The 24,010-nt window shown below is 44.1% G+C and overlaps 1 protein-coding gene across 10 annotated transcripts in view; it reads right to left on the bottom strand.

The window, feature by feature from the left end:
* Window positions 1-24,010, bottom strand: part of celf2 (cugbp, Elav-like family member 2) — a 349,641-nt gene that overhangs the window by 227,630 nt on the left and 98,001 nt on the right. For all 10 annotated transcript variants that reach the window (XM_034163469.1, XM_034163474.1, XM_034163471.1 and 7 more), the window contains exon 2: window positions 17,809-17,844. In XM_034163469.1, coding sequence (XP_034019360.1) covers window positions 17,809-17,844 — 36 coding nt within the window. The remainder of the gene's footprint in view (window positions 1-17,808; window positions 17,845-24,010) is intronic.

The following is a 24,010-nucleotide window of genomic DNA, read 5'->3' as shown; positions in this document are numbered from 1 at the left end:
ATTTTTGGCTCCTTGAAAATAAATGAATACACAAGTAAATCAATTCAAATCTGCGTATTATGCCAGTTTTGTGGCTGTTATAAAACGTGCATAATGGGCCCAGACTATAGGAAAGAGTGGAGCGTATATCCCAGGCAGGTCTTTAGGATCAGTACTAAAATTAGAGGCTCATTTGTCATCATTCCAGCCTTCTTTACATATCGTAAAAATCAATCCCACATCCGCGGCTGCATCCACTGGCTGATGACTACAAACTGACGCGGTGAGCAGTAAAATGCACGGTGAGACGCATCGGGGCATTATGGCACTGATGTTAACACTACAGAGAAGTAATGTGGAATGTCTGTTTTTTTGTGTGTATGTGTGGCTGTCGTGCTCCAGCAGTGTGATGATGCTGCTGTGTAGTGAGACTCACTAATTGGCTCACCTGTCTCTCAGCCATCTGGCGCCTCTCAACGAAAGAGAGAGAGAAGAAAAAAGAGTCACACCGAGTTCCCTCAACGTCGCGCTGGCACGGGCATATGTGCTCACATACCGTACAGGAACAGTATACGCTCAAACGAGCAAAAAGAAATGAGAGAGAGAGGAGTAGAAGCAAATAAAAAGATATTTATTTGCGGTTTATTGATTCTATAAGAGGCAAAATGGCTCAATGAGACGTTTGATTGAAGAAACAAAAACACCCAGCGTGGCTCTTTGCACCGAGCTGAGTGATAATGACACAAAAGCCTCAAAATAAATGTGATAATAATTAATTGCGTGTCACAATGAGGTTTCTGCTGGCGTACAAGTTGCCAGTAAGTGTGTGCATGTAATTAGGAATAAATTATAATGAACACGCAGCAATACAAATGTATGATTAAAATAAAAGGGCACTTGAGTGCATAAATGTGACAAAGCAGAGCACTGGAACACTCTTATTGGGACTGACAGCATTACTGTAGGTTTATTTCTGATAATTCATGATTCATCATTACATCATTACTAATGATTCATCATTACAGATCTCCAATACAATCCTCATCCAGATCAGCACAATTTTTGACTATTTGTGGGGGCAATAAGACCGACAGGTTTTTTCATTTCGATGGATCAGATTCTGAAAAATGTCTGAAATAAGTTCGAGGCCCATCACAGAAAACCCCATTTGGATCTGCATGTTGATTTGGTACACACTGAATGCCCTTCCTGAAGCAACAGGTGGGTCTGGAACCAGGAACCTTCTGTTTTGAAAGCAAGTGCACTGACCACTGGCGGCCTCACCAAACACTGTGACAAATTTATCAAATCTGATAAATTGCTGGTTTGAAAATTTTGAAAATTGAAATTATTAATTTGGTAATTTGAAATTGGAGCAATTTAAATTAATTAATATAGTAAACTAGCATGTTGTCTGTGGGGATCCATGGGCTCTTGGGTCATGTTTATAAAATAGGAAGCTGACATTTTTCAAGGGTGACAATAAATTATGTAAAGTTTCTATAATGAGTTGGAATCGTGTGTGAGTCCAGAATGTTTTTAGAACCTTAGACCTCAGCAATTTTTAGAAGAAGAACTCAACCCTTTGATTTCTTGTTAATTATGTAATTTTGTAATGTTAATTTGCTGTCTTAAAGTATTTTGAAATTGTTTAGGTTCTTGTTATCATATACACACTATTATTACTATTACTATTAATATTATCGCTATTATCGGTATTATTATTATTTTATTTTTACTTCTATTTTATCGTTTAATTTTTAAATGGACTACAATGGCAATAAGTGTTTCACTTTCTTGTGTCATTCATGTATTTTTAAACATATTTACAATTATATTATGTACTTACATTGAACTTACTAAATAAAATCACGGTCGCATGCTTTTAATATATAGACGATTTACTGCCTCCTGCTGGAATGGCAAGTGAGTCCAGAACATAGTTAGCAACATTAGCTATTACCCATAGCTTCTCCAAAAATATTAGTCCTATCAATGTTCCGTGTTGGTGGCATTATAGCATGTATGTTATACTACATAAAGATAGCAAACGGCACATATCAGCTATCCACAGTTTCTCCTTGATCAAAGTTACACCCACGCAAGCACGCATGCAAAGCGTTTTGTCTTTTCCATATTCTGCTGCAAGCAGGTGCTTTTAATTTTAGACAAACAGAGAGGGTGGCTGAAGAAATCGAACTGTCTCACTTATGGTACCAGCAACAAAAATAAACTAACTAACTAAACTAACTAAACCAATGTAACTACAAAAACACAATAAATCAATAACACTAACAACAGTGACTACATTTACATGCAGCCAATAATCCTTTCAAAACCCTTTCATAACCGGAATATTAGCAATAACCCGGTTGCGCACGGCCATGTAAACACCCGCAAAAACCCGAATATGCTCATATTCCAGTTTTTAAAAACCCGAATAAGACCCCTGGGTTACTCCTTTTCTAACCTGAATATCAGGTCACATAAACGCGCATCGGGATATCCCCATAGAAAGGAACATTATTTTGTGTTCTGCGCATGTCCTATCCACAAGGAATCTTGGTCTTTTGAGTACGGCAACTACTTGTATGCAGCGCGCGCAACACACCGGACACCACAGAAGCAGAGATAAACAGTGCACTGTGTTCTGCGTCCTTATTGGGCAGGCTGGTCACGGCACTGGTCAGCATCACCGCGATTGCTCTCACTGCCTCCGATGCGCTTACCGTTTCTGCAGACTTGGTAAACGCCGCAGCCAGCCACTCACACCGCCTCCCTGTCTGCTGTCCGGAGCTGCGCCAAATCTGGCAACAGGTCCAGAGACTACACTCGCTGTTTTGATGCAGGAGAGAGAAGTGAGAAAAATGTTAATGCCTGTTTGAGAAAAATGTGTATGAGGGGTTTTACACAAAGCAGGATTTGCACGAACGCCAGACCAAATCAAGCACCAGTGGAAGACGTGCGTCGCTGTTTAGATGGGGATATTCCAAATGATACCAATGACCATATATATACAGGAGTAACTCTGTCTGCTTAAGCATGTAAACGGGTTATTCCTAATGATTCAGAAACTGGAATATTGACCTTAACCCGAATATTAACGGCATGTAAACGTAGTCACTGTTAAACTAACATGAACCACAAGATCAACACTAAAGCAAAATTTAAAAGTGATTCGACCAGTTTTGGATGATAAACACAAAATTTCTGAGAAACATAAATTTCAAAGTTTTAAAAAGCCACACTAAAAGGTCAACTTCTGTTGAATGATTTAATGCTAATCTTAAAAAGTATTTAATAATATAACAATAATTTTATTTACATACTGTGGCATTCTGAGGAAAGAGATTTCAAAATACTACCCAGAAGAAAACCTTATCTTTATTCTTATGGTAAATAACACAAGATATCAGATGTGCTACACTTCACGATAAAAAACAGTTTTTGGTTCTGGTCCCCGAATGTGACATTGACACATCAGCCTCATTAACTGTGGGTGATTGTGTACTATAGCCGTGGAACGAGGACACTGATAATATTTGACTATGTGCAACATGGAAAACGTACTCTGCATTAATATCCGTTTCTATGTGCAACTTGTGCTGTAATACCCATAGCAGCCATGGGGAGGCAGCACAGCCATCAGCAGCAGAAAGAAGAAGAAGATAGTTTTCATTTGCGCAGTGTTTTGTTCGTATACACCTGCATGAGATAACCAGCACCGGCTAAAATATGTCGCTGTTAGAAAGGGACGACTAATCTATCTGAGTGTGTAATGTTTTTAGTCTAAGGTTTTAAGAATCATTATGCAAGACAAAATTTTGACACTGAGTTTGTTTTTAACTTAAAACACAAACAGCAATGGCTGAGGTCCACAGGTTCCAGGTCAGTCCTCTAAAAATAAAGTCACAGAGAGATCGACTCCGTCCTCACCTAAAATTGAACTGAGATCAAATATTCGTGAAGGAAACCCAGATGTTGTGTGGGCCGCCAGAAGAGGAGGTACTGCTGGCCCACCACCAGAGGGCGCCCTGCCTGAAGTGCGGGCTTCAGGCACGAGAGGGCGCTGCCGCCTCAGGAACAAGCTGTGGTGACAGCTGTCACCCATCATCCATGACAGCTGTCACTGATCATCTAATCCAAATCTGGAATAAAAGCAGGAAGACACCTCCACCACATTGCCGAGATATCACCTTCATCAAGAGGTAATTTCCTCAGCCTTAATCTGTGCCGTATCGCACGTAATCGTTGTCTGATTCTCTACAGGAGTTCCTGGTAGCTTGTGTCAGCTGGAGGCTGAGCTGGTCGCGGACGACAGGGTGACAAGCCGCACCCTTCCCGACCCGTGAAGACAAGCGTCTGTATCAGATCTGTAGAAAGACTGTGTATATATTTGCGGAGGTGGAGGTGTAATTCCCACCAGGATTGTTACTGGGTGTTCACACACCCACACTTGACTGTCTTTGTTTTCTGCCAGCAGTACCAGATCCGACACGCCGAGACGGTGGCCACCTGGGGACTTCAGGACTTGGCGGCTCCAGTATCCCTCGGGTTCGGTGGTAGTGGAAATCGTGTGGTTCCGGTTCGTCTCCAGACGGGCGTCTCCTATCGTCGAGCCTGCCCACACGACACCTTTATTAATTGACTTGTATACATTCTGTAATCTGCTGTGTTTGGTTGTGTCATTCACAACAGTAAAGTGTTCTAATTTAACTCCTTCCATTGTCCGTTCATTTACGCCCCCTGTTGTGGGTCCGTGTCACTACACTTTCCCAACAGGATATCTCGGCCAGCGTCATGGACTCTGAGGGGCGTCACCCGGCTGTTGAACGACTAATGGGAGAGCAGGGAGCGCAGGCGTCTGCAGGAGGCGTGATTGGTGAGCTACAGCACATTCTCACCGCCTTTACGGCTCGGATGGATCAAATAGCCGAGCAAAACATCCTCCTGAACCGCAGGGTGGAGGCTCTCACCGCGCAAGTGGCGGCGAACGCTCAGGGCGCTGCTGCAGCTCCTCCTCCTGCCGACCCTGTGCAGGATATGAATGTTCCAGTGGTTCAACAACCCCTCCCACCATCCCCTGAAGCATACATAAGCCCTCCTGAGCCGTACGGAGGTTGTGTGGAGACGTGCGCGGACTTTCTCATGCAGTGTTCGCTCGTCTTCGCACAACGTCATGTACGCGTCAGACGCTAGCAAAATAGCTTATGTGATTACTCTGCTTCGGGGAGAGGCACGCGCTTGGGCTACGGCGCTTTGGGAGCAAAATTCACGGCTCCTTCACACATACACTGGGTTTGTGAGGGAGTTCAGAACTGTGTTTGATCACCCTAACAGGGGAGAGACCGTTTCAACTGTGCTACTGTCAATGAGACAGGGACGCCGGAGTGCAGCCGCTTATGCAGTCGACTTCCGCATCGCGGCTGCGAGGTCCGGCTGGAATAACACTGCGCTCCGCGCCGCCTTCGTAAACGGACTGTCGTCAGTCCTGAAGGAGCACCTGGTGGCCAAGGATGAACCGTGGGAATTAGATGGGCTTATCGATCTTGTTATACGGTTAGACAATCGGTTGGAGGAACGCCGTCGGGAACGAGATGAAGGGCGTGGCCGGGCGCGCGCCGTCCCTCTTCCTTCCGGGTCCGAGAAAGGTCCGCCCTTCCCACGCTCCCCTGGCCTCTACGTCCCGTGGGGCGACAGCTCCCCTGCTGACGAAGCTATGGACACGAGCAGGGGGCCACATTCAGACCACCAATAGACAGAGGAGTTTTCCCCGCGGGGCGTGTTTTGTTTGTGGCTCAATGGAGCATCAATTGAGCAATTGCCCCGAACGGTTAAACACCAACGCCCGCCCCTAGAAACTGGGCTTAGGGTGGGCCAAGAAATTCACGTGGGACACACACATATTGCCACACGGCTCCCAGTTACAATCCTTAGTGGGGATTTAACCCTTCAGGCCCCAGCACTGGTAGACACAGGGTCAGAAGGGAATCTGCTAGACAGCAGATGGGCAGGGAGGTAGGGCTCCCTCTGGTGGCGCTACCTTCACCATTGCAGGTGCGAGCACTAGATGGCACCCTACTCCCTTTAATCACACACAGGACACTACCAGTAGTGTCAGGGAATCATAGGGAGGAGATTGAGTTTTTTGTGACTCCTTCTACCTCCCGTGTGATTCTGGGGTTTCCCTGGATGCTAAAACACAATCCCCGGATTGACTGGCCGTCCGGGGTGGTGGTACAGTGGAGCGAGACCTGCCATCGGGTGTGTTTGGGATCCTCGGTTCCTCCCGGTTCCCAGGCTAAGGAGCAGGTCAGTGTTCCCCCCAATCTGTCGGCGGTGCCAGGTGAGTACCACGATCTTGCTGACGTTTTTAGCAAGGATCGGGCACTCACCCTTCCCCCGCACCGTCCGTACGATTGTGCCATCGATTTGTTGCCAAGTGTGGAGTTCCTGTCCAGCAGGCTGTACAACCTCTCCAGACCTGAGCGCGAATCGATGGAGACCTACATCCGGGACTCCTTAGCTGATCCGGAACTCCACCTCTCCGATGGGAGCAGGTTTCTTTTTTGTGGGCAAAAAAGATGGTGGTCTTCGTCCATGCATTGATTACCGGGGGCTGAACGAGATCACGGTTCGCAACCGATACCCGTTGTCTTTGTTGGATTCGGTGTTCACCCCCCTGCATGGAGCCAAAATCTTCACAAAGTTGGATCTTAGAAACGCATACCACCTTGTTCGGATCCGGAAGGGAGACGAATGGAAGACGGCATTCAACACCCCGTTAGGTCATTTTGAGTACCTGGTCATGCCGTTCGGCCTCACTAACGCTCCCGCGATGTTCCAAGCTTTGGTTAATGACGTCTTGCGGGACTTCCTGCACCGATTCGTCTTCGTATACCTGGACGATATACTCATCTTTTCTCCGGACCCTGAGACCCATGTACGGCATGTACGTCAGGTCCTGCAGCGGTTGTTGGAGAACCGGCTGTTTGTGAAGGGCGAGAAGTGTGAGTTTCACCGCACCTCTTTGTCCTTCCTGGGGTTTATCATCTCCTCCAACTCCATCGCCCCGGATCCGGCCAAGATCGCAGTGGTGAGAGACTGGCCCCAACCTACGAGCCGTAGGAAGCTGCAACAGTTCCTCGGCTTCGCAAATTTTACAGGAGGTTCATTAAGGGGTATAGTCAGGTAGTTAGCCCCCTGACAGCCCTGACCTCACCAAAAGTTCCCTTCACCTGGTCGGATCGGTGTGATGCCGCGTTCAGGGAGTTGAAACAGCGCTTCTCGACTGAACCTGTCTTGGTGCAGCCCGATCCTAGTCGCCAGTTTGTGGTTGAAGTGGACGCCTCTGAGTCAGGGATAGGAGCCGTGCTATCCCAGAGCGGAGAGACCGATAAGGTTCTTCACCCGTGTGCCTATTTTTTCCGCAGGTTGACCCCAGCAGAGCGGAACTATAACATGGGCAATTGAGAGCTCCTTGCGGTGAAAGAGGCTCTTGAGGAGTGGAGACACCTGCTGGAGGGAGCGTCAGTGCCTTTCACGGTTTTTACCGATCACCGGAACCTGGAGTATATCAGGACCGCCAAGCGACTGAACCCCAGGCAAGCCCGCTGGTCACTGTTTTTCGGCCGTTTTGACTTCCGGATAACCTACCGCCCCGGGACCAAAAACCAGAGATCGGATGCCCTGTCCCGGGTGCACGAACGGGAAGTCAAGACCGAGCTGTCGGATCCACCGGAACCCATCTTACCGGAGTCCACTATCGTGGCTACCCTAACCTGGGACGTGGAGAAGACCGTCCGGGAGGCCCTGGCACGGAGCCCGGATCCTGGAACAGGACCGAAGAACAGACTATACGTCCCACCAGAGGCCAGGGCTGCCGTCCTGGACTTCTGTCACGGGTCCAAGCTCTCCTGCCACCCAGGGGTGCGTAGGACCGTGGCAGTGGTCCGGCAGCGCTTCTGGTGGGCGTCCCTGGAGACGGATGTCCGGGCTTACATCCAGGCCTGCACCACCTGCGCCAGGGGAAAGGCGGACCACCAGAAGGCACAGGGACTCCTACAGCCACTTCCTGTGCCTCAGCGCCCCTGGTCCCACATCGGTCTGGATTTTGTCACGGGCCTCCCGCCGTCCCGGGGACACAGCACCATTCTCACGATAGTGGACCGATTCTCCAAGGCGGCCCACTTCGTGGCCCTCCCGAAGCTCCCGTCGGCCCAGGAGACGACGGATCTCCTGGTCCACCATGTCGTCCGGCTGCATGGGATACCTACAGACATCATTTCAGATCGCGGTCCCCAGTTCTCCTCGCAGGTATGGAGAAGCTTCTGCCGGGAACTGGGGGCCACCGTAAGCCTCTCGTCTGGGTATCACCCTCAGACTAACGGACAGGCCGAACGGGCCAACCAAGAGTTGGAGCAAGCCCTTCGGTGTACCACCTCCGCACACCCGACGGCTTGGAGTGAACATCTGGCCTGGATCGAGTACGCTCATAACAGCCAAGTGTCCTCTGCCACCGGCCTCTCCCCGTTTGAGGTGTGTCTGGGGTACAAACCCCCTTTGTTTCCTTTGGTGGAGGGAGAGGTCGGTGTGCCCTCGGTCCAGGCCCACCTGCGGAGATGCCATCGGGTGTGGCGCACCGCCCGTTCAGCCTTGTTGAGGGCCCGGACGAGGGCGAAAGCCCATGCAGACCGTCGACAGTCCCCGGCCCCCGCATACCAGCCCGGGCAGGAGGTATGGCTTTCCACCAAGGACATTCCACTCCAGGTCGAGTCCCCCAAGTTGAAAGACCGATTCATTGGACCCTTCACCATCCTTAAGGTCCTCAGTCCTACCGCAGTGAGGCTCCAACTCCCGGCCTCACTGCGGATCCATCCGGTCTTCCATGTCTCCAGGATTAAACCGCATCACACCTCACCCCTCTGTGCACCCGGTCCGGCGCCGCCTCCTGCCCGTATTATCGACGGGGAGCCGGGTTGGACAGTACGCCGGCTCTTGGACATCCGTCGAATGGGCCGGGGCTTTCAGTATTTGGTGGACTGGGAGGGGTATGGACCCGAAGAACGCTCCTGGGTGAAGAGGAGCTTCATCCTGGACCCGGCCCTCCTGCCCGATTTCTATCGTCACCACCCGAACAAGCCTGGTCGGGCGCCAGGAGGCGCCCGTTGAGGGGGGGGGGTCCTGTTGTGTGGGCCGCCAGAAGAGGAGGTACTGTTGGCCCACCACCAGAGGGCGCCCTGCCTGAAGTGCGGGCTTCAGGCACGAGAGGGCGCTGCCGCCTCAGGAACAAGCCGTGGTGACAGCTGTCACCCATCATCCATGACAGCTGTCACTGATCATCTAATCCACATCTGGAATAAAAGCAGGAAGACACCTCCACCACATTGCCGAGATATCACCTTCATCAAGAGGTAATTTCCTCAGCCTTAATCTGTGCCGTATCGCACGTAATCGTTGTCTGATTCTCTACAGGAGTTCCTGGTAGCTTGTGTCAGCTGGAGGCTGAGCTGGTCGCGGACGACAGGGTGACAAGCCGCACCCTTCCCGACCCGTGAAGACAAGCATCTGTATCAGATCTGTAGAAAGACTGTGTATATATTTGCGGAGGTGGAGGTGTAATTCCCACCAGGATTGTTACTGGGTGTTCACACACCCACACTTGACTGTCTTTGTTTTCTGCCAGCAGTACCAGATCCGACACGCCGAGACGGTGGCCACCTGGGGACTTCGGGACTTGGCGGCTCCAGTATCCCTCGGGTTCGGTGGTAGTGGAAATCGTGTGGTTCCGGTTCATCTCCAGACGGGCGTCTCCTATCGTCGAGCCTGCCCACACGACACCTTTATTAATTGACTTGTATACATTCTGTAATCTGCTGTGTTTGGTTGTGTTATTCACAACAGTAAAGTGTTCTAATTTAACTCCTTCCATTGTCCGTTCATTTACGCCCCCTGTTGTGGGTCCGTGTCACTACACTTTCCCAACACCAGAGTTGGAAAGACGTCTAAACGTCCATCCAGCTCTCTGCAGACTTCCTGCTCCTGCCTCCCTCTCCTCCCCCAATCATTAGCATCCCTTCATAACTAGTATGTTTAAATGAAAAATGGATGAACGGCGAGCACAGCATCCCACCATCCCAAACCTAATGAGAATTTTAATCCTGTGTTTGCTGCCACAGTGATGGTGCACAGAAAGACGGCTCACCCGAACATGTGGACAAAAGAGGAACAGTTATTATTTTAAGGATCACTCCTCCTATAATGTGGGAACATTTTCCACTCATCATTAGGTGCAGACAGTGTGGGTTATATTTGTTGAGGATTTGACAGGCACAGAAAGGTGGAAGTGTTTGTGGCACATTAAGGACTAAAAGACTCCAATTTCAAAACAAACAACAGCAATCTTTATTCTGAGATACAAACGTCATCTCTTTGGTGTGAAATCTAGTATTTATAGAGTAATGAGTCTCAGACTGGGGTCTGAACCTTTCCAAGAGACCACATCACGGTTAAGATAAAGCTAGCATGTTGTCTGTGGGGATCCACGGGCTCTAGATTGGGTCGTGTTTATAAAATAGGTAGCTGAACATTTTCAAGGGTGGTAATAAATTAAACAAAGTTTCTATAATAAGTTGGAATGGTGTGCGAGTCCAGAATGTTTTTAGAACCTTAGACCTCAACAATTTTTAGAAGAACTCAACCTAAATTGCATGCATGCATACAGAGCTTTTTGGCTTTTCTGCATTCTGCTGTAAGCAGGCTCTTTTAATTTGACAAACAGAGACTGTGGCAAAAGACATTAAAAGTACTATACTTTTCACTTATAGTACCGGGAGCATAACACTGAACTCACACACAAACTGGGGAGAGCTGGCATTTTCCATTTGGTATGTTTATGTATTTTGGGTCAGGAATGAACAGTACCAAAACTAAACATTGATACGATTAATATTTTTAGAGAAGCTACATCTATTAGCTAACAACACTGAACAATGGGCATTGATATTTACATTCTGGGCTCACACACCAATCCAGCAGAGGGCGGTAAATCATCTATATGTTAAAAGTGTGACTGTGTGCCTGATTTTATTTAGTAAGTTCAATGTAAGTACATAACATAGTCATAAATATGTTAAAAATACATGGATGACACAAGAAAGTGAAAACATATATTTCCATTGTGGTCCATTTAAAAATCAATTGACAAAATAGAATTAAAAATAATAATAATATTAATAATAGAATGTATATGACAACAGGAACCTAAACAACTTATAAATAAATTAAGATAGTAAATTAACATTCAAAAATTACATAGTTAACAGGAAATAAACGGGTTGAGTTCTTCTAAAAATTGTTGAGGTCTAAGGTTCTAAAAACATTCTGGACTCGCACACCATTCCAACTTATCATAGAAACTTTGTTTAATTTATTACCACCCTTGAAAATTTTCAGCTACCTATTTTATAAACACGACCCAATCTAGAGCCCGTGGATCCCCACAGACAACATGCTAGCTTTATCTTAACCGTGATGTGGTCTCTTGGAAAGGTTCAGACCCCAGTCTGAGACTCATTACTCTATAAATACTAGATTTCACACCAAAGAGATGACGTTTGTATCTCAGAATAAAGATTGCTGTTGTTTGTTTTGAAATTGGAGTTGCTGTTGTTTGTTTTGAAATTGGAGTCTTTTATGCATGCATACAGAGCTTTTTGGCTTTTCTGCATTCTGCTGTAAGCAGGCTCTTTTAATTTGACAAACAGAGACTGTGGCAAAAGACATTAAAAGTACTATACTTTTCACTTATAGTACCGGGAGCATAACACTGAACTCACTCGTGGTAACAGCAACATAACACTTAACTAAACTGACAAAACCAACTGAACTAGAAAGAACATAATAAATCAATAACACAAATAACACTGTTAAACTAACATGAACCACAACAACATTAAAACCCCAAAACCTGAACTTCCATGGTGGATTGCAGCACAATGTCTATTGTTTATTGGTTAGCTACAATCACTAATTTCTCAAAAAATATTTGTCCTATCAACTTTCCATTTTTCATCCTTGACCTAAAATACATAAGCATACCAAACAATTTAATTCATTACATTTAGACAGTGCCAAATCACAACAAAGCTGCCTCAAGGTGCTTCACACAAGTAAGGTCTAACCTTACCAACCCTAGAGAAACCACACAGGTGACAGTGGTAAGAAAAAACTCCCTCTGACGATATTGAGGAAGAAACCTCAAGCAGACCAGACTCAAAGGGGTGACCCACTGCTTAGGCCATTCTAAAAGTTACAAGGTACCGTGGCATGGGATGGCAGCTGCATGCAGGATCCCATGCCTGAAACTGGCAAACGGCAAATGTCTGCTTTCCCCGGTTTCACTGTGAACAAAGCCGTGCCCACACATGCACACAGAGGCTACAGGACTATTATAATATAGACAATATTAGAACAATAGGAATAATTGCACATGTAACATAATAGAAGCATCTGTGTCTTTGGAGGTCACCAAACCTAGGCTTTGGTGGTCAGCTTTGGGGGCCACCAGATTTAGTCTCTGGGGGCCACCAGACTGAGGCTTTGGTGGCCACCAAACTGAGGCTTTGGTAACAACTAGACATAGGCTTTGGTCACTACCAGACCATGTCTCTGGTGGACATCAGACTGAGTCTTTAAATAACTTAGAGATTAGCTCATTTCAAGCTACATGTTACTTCAAGCTCACACATACTATATGTCGAGAGTGACAGAGAGAGAAGGCAGAAGTGTCAATTCCCGCTCCATTCATACCAATTTGGCTGTAAATGGGTGGTGACCTCAGCAGGGAGTATCCTCCAGAGGAAGTTACAAACTCTTGGCCCCATCAACATAAGCTTTTTTGATAACTGATAAATCATTTATCTTCTGTATCAGGGACACAAATGCTGAGTTTTGGTTTGGTCTGGTTTCCCAGGAGTTGCTCCTTCCCTCTTTCATTTGGGATAAACTACTTCTGAATATTTCAAATATGGAGGGGAAAAAAAAACCCTCTCGCGCTGTCAAGCAACGGTGCAGTTTTGCTGACCAGGAGTGTTTCCAGGCTGCAGGTCTTGCCAGGCGTTTTCTCGCTGGGGGATAAATTAGAGCTGAGAGAGAAGCCTTTAACCCTGATAACTGTCAATGCAGAAGAGAGAACAAGAGACTGAGACGATTACACAAACCTCAGTTTGAGCCACTCTGTAACTGCCGTGCCAAAGAGTCAACCGGGTCCCTCATAAATATTTAAATGTCAAAACACTGGGGGAGGCGGGGCCAGAAGCGATGCAGCAGGCATTCATTTGAGGCAGCAGCGAGAGACCGCCGTTGTCATGTGGCAACTGGGGAGGCAATAACGGATGCAGCGTACCGGGACGCAGCATTGTGTGAATCTCTGTAATTAGAGCCTGTTCTATCTGTGTGTGTCTGCCTGTGTCAGTGCGTCTGTGCGCGAGCTTCACACGCACACCGGCCGCCCTCGCACTGAAGAGGATGTTGAGGCATTCGAGGAGCCGCGGTATCTGTTCCACTCACGGGCTAAAGATATTCACACAGTTTACGTCTGTCCATGTGCTTTGTTTGTTTACGATGCATGCACGTGGTCTCTCGGGGGGGGGGGGGGGGGGGGGGGGGGTTACGTCAAAGCCAATAATAGGTTTGCAGCTCATAATGACGATGCTGAGAGCGATCCGTGGAGCCAAGATCCCCTAATTATCAGCTGTGTGCCTTCAAAGTGCATTATCAGAACAAAGACCTGCAATTACACACACACACACACACGTGTCCCCTCACACCCCTTATCATCCCTGTTTCCGCCGTCAACCCCTCGCCCCTCCAAAACTGCCTTTTCTTTTTAGTTGTCCGTTTCATCCCCCCTTTTTTCCGGCCTTTCTTCTTGCACCCTGTGGTTGTCATTTCCTCCCAGTTTCCAGCCCCTCACTCCGGCATTCCTACTTATCCAGCCCTATCTTCTGTTTCAGCTCCCTTGCTTCTACTTTTCCTGTCTTGCCCCAGCCTGCTTTCCTCCTCCTCCTCGCCGCTCCTCTTCCTCCTCCTGGCCCAAAACAGAAGCTTAAATAACGAGCTGGGTGTCAGTCAAACCGCTAGAGAGCTTCATTAGAGGAGGAGAGCGTGCAGGATCAAATTATACGCCCAGTTCTCTTTTGTGTGATTCTGTCTGTGCGAGTGTGAGTTTACAAGGGATTGTGGGGGGTCGTAGTGGCGGGGGCGGCAGCGGCAGAGGAAGTAAACACACACATTCTGGAATGACGCAGCTGTGTGGTGGATTAGCATGAAGCAAACAGCATTTGTGTATGCAAGCGAGAGCTCCTGCGACAGTTACAGCCTCCAATCAGACAGAAAAACAAAAGAAAATTATTTTTGCCTAATTATTCACAGCTACACTCCTCTCTGTTTTTTTTCCGCTGCTGGATCTTGTTTTTGATCTGAGCTGATTTATTTACCTGCTGCGTGTCTCTGTGAAAACCATCAGACGAGAGGGACCCAAACTTCCTCCATAATGATAAGGTAATGCAAATATTTGTTTCCTCACATTGTCCCACCCCCTTTAATTCTGCTATAATCGATGTTAAAAATAAAAAAAATGGAGCATGGTGCAGTCAGCTCAACTTAAAGGAATGAGCAGTCAAACGTATGCAGCCGCAGTTACTTAAAAGACTACGTCAGTGGTCAATCATGATTCAGGCTATTAAAATCAAATATTTTTCACATTACTGCAGCGCACTTCCAAATATATACCACAGGTTCTAAAATGGATTTTTTTTTTTCTCTTTCCAGGGAGCCATTAGATTTAGGTCAATTCACTACACAAAGAAAAGCATCTTAAACCCTGATAAAAATAGACCATCCATCACTGTTAGTCACCGTTTCTCCCCGGATGGACAATATGAGTTATAATGGGACACTGCTTCTTAGTAAGTATAAGAACAGAACCCCTGGATGCTGGTTTTCAGTCCCAGGTTTGCATGTGGAGGCTCCTACGGTCCTGCACAGGTCCTGATTTCTGTTCAGCCGGTGCTGATCCCCCGCTCAGTATGAACTGGATGAGTCTCCGACTCTCTCTAAATGTGTTGAGACACATTTACACCTGAGTGGACAGACGGGGAGCCTGAAGCACACACACCTAGAATCAAACAGGGCAAGTCTGTGAGCATCACTGCATTGAACATACTATGAAACCACCTTGGGTCCTGGATGGCAACCACCTGGTACATCCCCACCTCTTGAAAACAATCATCTATCTGCTTCAATGTAAGTATTGGTCTTTTCTTGCCACTGGGCAGGATGCACCAGAATCCTGGATCAACTGAGTCTCCCTAAGTACATGTGACATAAAGTCAATCCAAGAATCCTCTAATGAATCGAAACCCGGTTTATATATCTGTAGTCCAACCCATATCCCACTGGCACTGGAACATTTCTGAAGTTGTGTCCCTTTAAATGCAAGAAATGATAAAATTTCTAAGTTGTTTGTTTCCTGTTTGACAAGTCTCTAATCTCTGATGTCCTTGAACACACCATCAAGGACAGGAAACAAAGGGAGACAAGACACAAAACCGAGCTGTGGAAGCCCACTGCAGCTTATTTGTCCTCTATAATGAAAGTAATTTAATGTGTATTGAAGAAGGCTGATAAAAAAATACTTGACATTCTAAAGAGTTCAACTGAAGAGACACAACAAAAATATAAAAACAGGGTTATATTAAGAGCACCCACTCATTACTTCTTACAAACCCATTCTGATTTAATCTTTATACAGAATCTTTTTTTGTCTAAGCATATTTTAGATATTTATCAACTATAAAGACTGAAATCATGGATCAAACAACAAGACTGGACCAAACAACAAGACTGGAACCAGGTAAGACTCCTGAAATCACAGCTCTTCAGGACAGGAAGTACAAAACAAAGAATAAACACAAAATTTTACAGTTTGTCAAATGTCCTTACATTTGATACAAGACAAAACCACTTAAGTACAATTTCAGTGAAATGTAAGGACGTGTTTTCAGACAATATATCTGAAATATCTTAAGTGAAAGTGTTCTGAAAACATCTCCTTTTGAGTCATGTCTGAGATGTTTCTGACTCTTTGTTACCAACCCCATGAAGGTAACATGTTAATTTGTCTTTTAGCTGGATAGCTTCAAAAATAATGAACAGATTTGTTGAGTAGACAGATAATGTTCCAGAAAATAAGTGATTCAATTTGGTGATCCAGAACATATTCAACATATGAAAAACATAGCGGTTTATAGTGTGGAAATTACGGTAAAATAAAACATTTTAAAAATTTATCAGCTAATTTCAAGAGTTCCTTTCAAGAAATTGCCAATGAATGTTTGCTTGTTTCATTGGCTGATTTTTTTTTTTTTTTTTTAACTTGTTACAAAGTTAAACCAGCCTGTTACCACGTCTAGAAAAAGGGTTAACAGTTCCTGGGTCACTTTAAGTATTTTTTACACCACAACAAATTTCTGTTTTAACACGTCTGGTCCAACCACACAGTCATCATTTTGAATAGTGTCTTCTGCTCCTACAGCTTCATTTTATTTCTTTTTACAGTCCGATTTTGATTTTCCTACCGTGTGTCACATGCTGATGGTAGAAAACTGTAAAGCTATCTGCATCAAGAACTTACCTGAAGTGTTTAGCTCAGTGCCATCATGCATCTCTGTGACATGATCAAATTCATTCCAAACAAAAGCTGGCTGCATCTGCACCAAAACATTGGCCCTCGTGCTGCCAATCTTTGACCATTTTTATGAACAGACAGACATTTCTTCTTCTGTCTGGAGATGCAGCAATATGAAAAATTTGGACATGTTTTAATTTCACTGATGCATTCCATCTGGGTACATGTGGTGCTGCTCTCACAGTGAGCACTTTCTGCCATTATTTCATCTAAACAAATAAAAGATCACATTCACCATCTGCTGCTTTCTCTCCACATGCAAATGCATCTTCTAAAAAAAAAACCTTCCCATTTCACTGTATTTATAAATTCATTCTTGTTGGTGTAATTGGTGAATAAAGAATTTTGACTGTGATCATTTATGTTTTCATGGAGCTCATAAAGACGTACAATCATTTATACTGATAACAATGCATGTGGAAGATGTAAGGACCCTATAAATGTTTATGAGATGTTCCATCAGAAGGGCCTCTAGTGGATAACAGTTCAACATTTGAAGTTCTGTTATTACTGCTGATATAATGCATCAATAAGAATTAACCTGACATTATAATCACAGTCATGAAGAATTATGACTACATTATAATTTCTTATGACAGTTATTATGGTGTATGATCAATAAAAAGGTGTATAAAAAGTGTCCTTCTGCTGCTGTCTCCACTTTGCGATGGTTTTCACCACTGCTTATTCATCCTTTTCCTGCTAACTCTGCCTCAGATGAGAAATAGGTACTGCTATTTTAAGATCGGCTCTTATTTAAACCTCCCCCCCCCGACTTCACTTGATCTGTCGTTCTGTCACCGAAGGGTTTAGTTTAATGACCCTCCTCTGTTGGAGATCTGAGCCTCATCACATCTCTCCTTTCCAATTTCCCTCTCTTATTACGCCTTTTTGCGTAGCACCCACCACCCCGGTCTCATCTTACTTCTGTCCTTCTGCATTGTCCCTCATTCCACCACTACCAACACCCCCGTGTTGATGCTAACCTGCTGGTCGATGTGTTTGGCCCAAAGGCTGGAGACACACAGCATGTCTCACGAAGGAAAAGAAAAACAGAAAAAAGACGTGTATTACAGTACCTTTGTATCGGCCCAGAGAGGTCACTGGCGTCCTGCCTGTAACACAATAACAAAAAGAAAATGTGATTTTTATGTTTTGCAAAAACATGACTATCAGTTTATTTTTAAAATAAAGGTTCAAAGTGAGAAAGTAATGAAGAATCTCATTTCTGTCCCATGAACTGAGATTAACACACTCTATGCAGATGATATTCTGGTGTGACGATGTGATGGCTTTGGTAAATTCCTTGCAACACACTCATCTCTTTCAAAGACTGAGTTTTACATCGAGCAACAGCAAACGTCTTTAGCATAAACATCTTTTGTTATGTGTCGGACGCGGGCGGAGAACCGACCAGCGTTTGAAGTAAGACCCAGTATAAATAAGCAGAGCACGGTACAAAGGATAACAGAATTTAATAAACATAACAGTGATGTGCAGAATAACAAATGAGTGTGCGGTCTGCGAGGTGGAATAACGGTGCGCTCCCAGCAGCACAAACGGTCCGGAGCCAGAACAGTTCGGACCCAAGGACCCCGCCGACACCCCCCAGGTGGCCGCGACCAACCGAGTCTGTGAAAGAAGAAACCATCATGTGAGTCCACCACTCCACACACAGAGAGACCACTCAAAGGTGTACATAAACAGCAAACACTTCCTGGCTTAATCACCAATCAGCTTCCCACCCTGCAGGCATGGAACACCCAGTTCAATTCTCCACTGCAGTGGAAGCTGATTAAACGACTAACATAACAGCTCAATATAATAAGGTGTGAGGGACACCACATTTACTGACTGTACTCATGTTAGTCACAAAACCTAAAGTACCTCAGGAAGTGTGCTGACGAGCGTGAGACCTCACCCCCTCCTCTTTCACAGACCATGGCATCAAACCTGGTACGGTCTCTGCATCCATGATGATGAGATGGCTCTCTAGACGACGATCTCACCCGTCTGGTCACAAGGTCGAGTCTCTGGCAAATACACACTGTGTACTCCAGACTTAAATGCAACCATGCCCCAATCCATAAAGATGCACCACAGCTGTGAGTCCTGACGAGCTGCACATGACCAGCCTCAGGTGATCAGGGTGAGGTCCTAATAACTCAGCCACACAGCCACTCAGTCCTGAACGCATGCCACCTGGAAGGAAAAACAAAAGACAGAGAACAGAAGACAGAAACAAAAGGCAGCCAGGCACCCCAGCCATACAACATCTTTAGCATAATAATTATAGCAAATTACTACTGTGATCCTTGATCCCGAAGAATTTGTCTCACCTTGAGAGTTTGACTGCTTTTCTAAGACACTTCGAGACTGTTGGAAAAACTGTTCACCAGATGCACATTATGGTAAAAAATGTTTATTGATGTGGATTTTTTCTGGAAGTTCTGTGCTCAACAAGTTCATCAGAAGTTTAACTATATTCCAGGCCCTTCAATAAACAAAGACACAGCTTCAATTTTTTTTCTCTTCATTAAAAGTATGTTGAAAGAAAATCCAATTTGAGATGCTAAAGCATTTCTATACCAACTAAACTCAAATTTAAGTTTCTATTATAAGATACAACAATTCAACAAATAATCCAACCAGTTCTATATCTCTCTACATAGAGAGCTATATCCATCTACATATCTCTCTATATCTACATGTATACTGGTTGAATTCTTTGTTAAATTAAATGTTGAAATCCTGGCATTACAAATTTCTGGAGGGTCTGACAAACAAAATGTTCAAGCTCCACCTCTTTAATTGGACTTGCACAAAAATTAAACTGTCCAATGCTTTTCAGAGTTTTGTGAAAAACAAGTTCACTAGTTTCTGAGTATTCCTGCTAATAATTTAAGAAATATGTTGGAATACATATTGATAGATGTAATAAATGTATTATTAAAATGAATAAATTACCTCTCTATTAATCACCGCACACCACATTACTCAGCTTGTACTCACTTCCTTACATTTATGCAAGTTTTGCACAATTTGTTGCATCATTGGCAGCGTTGCCGCGTCTTTCCAAAAATAATTACATAGCACTGCAGGAGTTTTAAAGTTTTAACTTAAAACATTTTTTCTACTTTTTAACGGAGACAGAAAACAGTTGGACGCTGATGAAAGCAGTGACTCTGGAAATATGACACAAATCAGTACAGTAACCAACAAACTGAGGCACATACACAAAGACACCGAACCATTTAAACAGTAAATTGGAGTTTTCTGTCCTTGAGAACTAAATGGACTGCATTTATATAGCGCTCAAAGCACTTTATACATCAATGCTTCACATTCACCCTGATGTGAGGGTGCTGCTATACAGGGTGCTCACTACACACTGGGAGCAACTAGGGGATTAAGGACCTTGCCCAAGGGCCGTTAGTGATTTTCCAGTCAGGCTGGGATTTGAACCGAGGATCGTCTGGTCTCAAGCCCAACACTTTAACCACTAGACCATCACCTATCCCTAACAGGAGAGAAAGCTGTTTGTTCCACAGGGTTTTCTCCTTCCATTTTTGGTTTTATCCTCTCCAACAATCCTCTGTTGTTCTTCCATTGCATGTAAATAAATTGGTCCCCAGGCCCCATCAGTGCACAGACACACAAACGTGCACAACCACTCACAGCACAGAGCTTCTATAAATTAGTCCGGGCTTTATGTCTGAAGTTTGGAAAATTACTTCAAAAATGAATCCCAGTACAGTTACTGGTTACTCACTCAACAATGCAATGAAATCCAAATATCACATTGTGGAAGCAAAGAAATCTGAATACAGTCTGTTACTATTATTATTACCATCACACTAGAGAACCACCCTGGATCCTGACTGGTGGCCAACCAGGCAGACTAAAGGTCCATCTTCGCCTCCCAAAGTATGTATCTGTATGTTGTAGCCAGGTGAATTGTGGGTATGCTCTCTGTCTTTTCCAGTTTCCAGCCCTGAAGCAGCTGTGCATTTGATCATGCACATGAATGTGCACGCCGTAGAAACAGCATCATAGCTGACAATTTCTCACACTGCATGTACGTTTCAGCTGCATCCCCCCAAGTAATCTCTGGACTGATCTGGTACCAAAGACATCCAATCGTTGCCTTTGGCCGCTGATTAAAGTCTTACAATCATACAGTAAGACCTGGAAGCACCAGGACCCTAAAGACTTGGATCTCCTTTCATCACTGAACACCTCTGGCCATTGACCTCATGACTACATACACTCTTCCCACATGGTTTTCAAGCTCACAGGCTCAGCTACTAGAAACACTGAAGTTGCTGCTGAGATAAGTCAATCTCTCAACAGGTTCTTCCAAATCTGTGGTCAGATTTCACAAACTGGGCACTTCTACTGACCCTGTAGTTCTCAAATACTAATAACAATGTAAATTTATATAGTACTTTTGAAGATACCCAATGATACTTTACACAAAGCAGGAGTCTCCAGTGTCTTCTCACAAGAAGAGGATCAATCTCCATTAGTACTGGAGAACCACATCCAGTGGCACTGCTCTGGATACAGATTCACCAAGTTATCAAACCTCACTTTTGCCAAGTCAAAAAGCTAAGAGCCATTTTCACACAAAATAATGGTGGAACTTTCCCCACAAGGACAGCATTATTTATACACCTTCACGAGCAGTGTCCATACAAGTCTAGGAAATTAATAATAGTTTAATGCTTTTCTAACTTCATAGATTTATCTGTTTTAATAGTTGTCACAAGCCACTCTTACTGAAGACCCGGATGTTGAATTTGATTTCTCCAATGCTTACATATCAGTCATGAGCTTATCTTATTTGAAATGTATTTTTAATAGAAATTTTCTCATTTCCAAGTAGCTTTCTTCATTCTTGTGTTTAAGTTTAATGCTGTAATGTTTAAAAATACTTATCACTCTGTTTGTGTTGTGCCTTTTCATAAAAAGGCGACTCAAAGTAAGTTTATTATTATTACAGCAATTAGGTTTCATTGTATCCTCATTAAATAACATTGCTCCACATACGGTGCATCCAGAAAGTATTCACAGCTCTTCACTTTGTAGACATTTTGTTATGTTGCATCCTTATTCCAAAATGGATGAAATTCAGTTTTTCCTCAAAATTGACATAATGACAATGTGAGACGTTTTTTTAATTTTTGCAAATATATATATATATATATATATATATATATATATATATATATATATATATATATATGCACAACCCCTGGCAAAAATGATGGAATCACCGGCCTCAGAGGATGTTCATTCAGTTGTTTAATTTTGTAGAAAAAAAGCAGATCACAGACATGACACAAAACTAAAGTCATTTCAAATGGCAACTTTCTGGCTTTAAGAAACACTATAAGAAATCAGGAAAAAAAAAATTGTGGCAGTCAGTAACGGTTACTTTTTTAGACCAAGCAGAGGGAAAAAAATATGGAATCACTCAATTCTGAGGAAAAAATTATGGAATCATGAAAAACAAAAGAACGCTCCAACACATCACTAGTATTTTGTTGCACCACCTCTGGCTTTTATAACAGCTTGCAGTCTCTGAGGCATGGACTTAATGAGTGACAAACAGTACTCTTCATCAATCTGGCTCCAACTTTCTCTGATTGCTGTTGCCAGATCAGCTTTGCAGGTTGGAGCCTTGTCATGGACCATTTTCTTCAACTTCCACCAAAGATTTTCAATTGGATTAAGATCCGGACTATTTGCAGGCCATGACATTGACCCTAAGTGTCTTTTTGCAAGGAATGTTTTCAGAGTTTTTGCTCTATGGCAAGACGCATTATCATCTTGAAAAATGATTTCATCATCCCCAAACATCCTTTCAATTGATGGGATAAGAAAAGTGTCCAAAATATCAACGTAAACTTGTGCATTTATTGATGATGTAATGACAGCCATCTCCCCAGTGCCTTTACCTGACATGCAGCCCCATATCATCAATGACTGTGGAAATTTACATGTTCTCTTCAGGCAGTCATCTTTATAAATCTCATTGGAACGGCACCAAACAAAAGTTCCAGCATCATCACCTTGCCCAATGCAGATTTGAGATTCATCACTGAATATGATCTTCATCCAGTCATCCACAGTCCACGATTGCTTTTCCTTAGCCCATTGTAACCTTGTTTTTTTCTGTTTAGGTGTTAATGATGGCTTTCGTTTAGCTTTTCTGTATGTAAATCCCATTTCCTTTAGGCGGTTTCTCACAGTTCGGTCACAGACGTTGACTCCAGTTTCCTCCCATTCGTTCCTCATTTGTTTTGTTGTGCATTTTCAATTTTTGAGACATACTGCTTTAAGTTTTCTGTCTCAACGCTTTGATGTCTTCCTTGGTCTACCAGTATGTTTGCCTTTAACAACCTTCCCATGTTGTTTGTATTTGGTCCAGAGTTTAGACACAGCTGACTGTGAACAATCAACATCTTTTGCAACATTGCGTGATGATTTACCCTCTTAAGAGTTTGATAATCCTCTCCTTTGTTTCAATTGACATATCTCATGTTGGAGCCATGATTCATGTCAGTCCACTTGGTGCAACAGCTCTCCAAGGTGTGATCACTCCTTTTTAGATGCAGATTAACGAGCAGATCTGATTTGATGCAGGTGTTAGTTTTGGGGATGAAAATTTACAGGGTGATTCCATAATTTATTCCTCAGAATTGAGTGAGTCCAAATTTTTTTCCCTCTGCTTGGTCTAAAAAAGTAACCGTTACTGACTGCCACAATTTTTTTTCTTGATTTCTTATAGTGTTTCTTAAAGCCAGAAAGATGCCATTTGAAATGACTTTAGTTTTGTGTTATGTCTGTGATCTGCTTTTTTCTACAAAATTGAACAACTGAATGAACATCCTCCGAGGCTGGTGATTCCATAATTTTTGCCAGGTATTGTATACACACATATATATAAATTGCAAGAACCTAGAAGAAAGTGGCTCAAACTCAGCAGAATGACCATGAGTTTCCACAGCATTCTGAATGAGGAGGTCTCATGTTGACAGACACTGGAGTGTAGAATGAAAACGGGCAAACTTTGGCAGAGTAAAGAAAAAAACATAAAAAATGAATGCAGGAAAAAAATGGAAGGAGAAAGAACAAAACTCAGAGCAAAGAAACGGAAGGCAAAAGAAAAGCAGAAAAAAGAGTTCATGTATTTCATCATGCCATCTGCGCAGCTCTGATCAATGTCTCATCATCACTTCAACATTGGGGTAAGTTAGGTGATTGTTGGCAGAC

This window comes from Thalassophryne amazonica, chromosome 22 (assembly GCF_902500255.1).
Source record: "Thalassophryne amazonica chromosome 22, fThaAma1.1, whole genome shotgun sequence".
In the NCBI taxonomy this organism is placed as follows: Eukaryota; Metazoa; Chordata; class Actinopteri; order Batrachoidiformes; family Batrachoididae; genus Thalassophryne; species Thalassophryne amazonica.
Note: the sequence above shows the minus strand (reverse complement) of the source record. Positions and strands in the feature narration are given on the sequence as shown.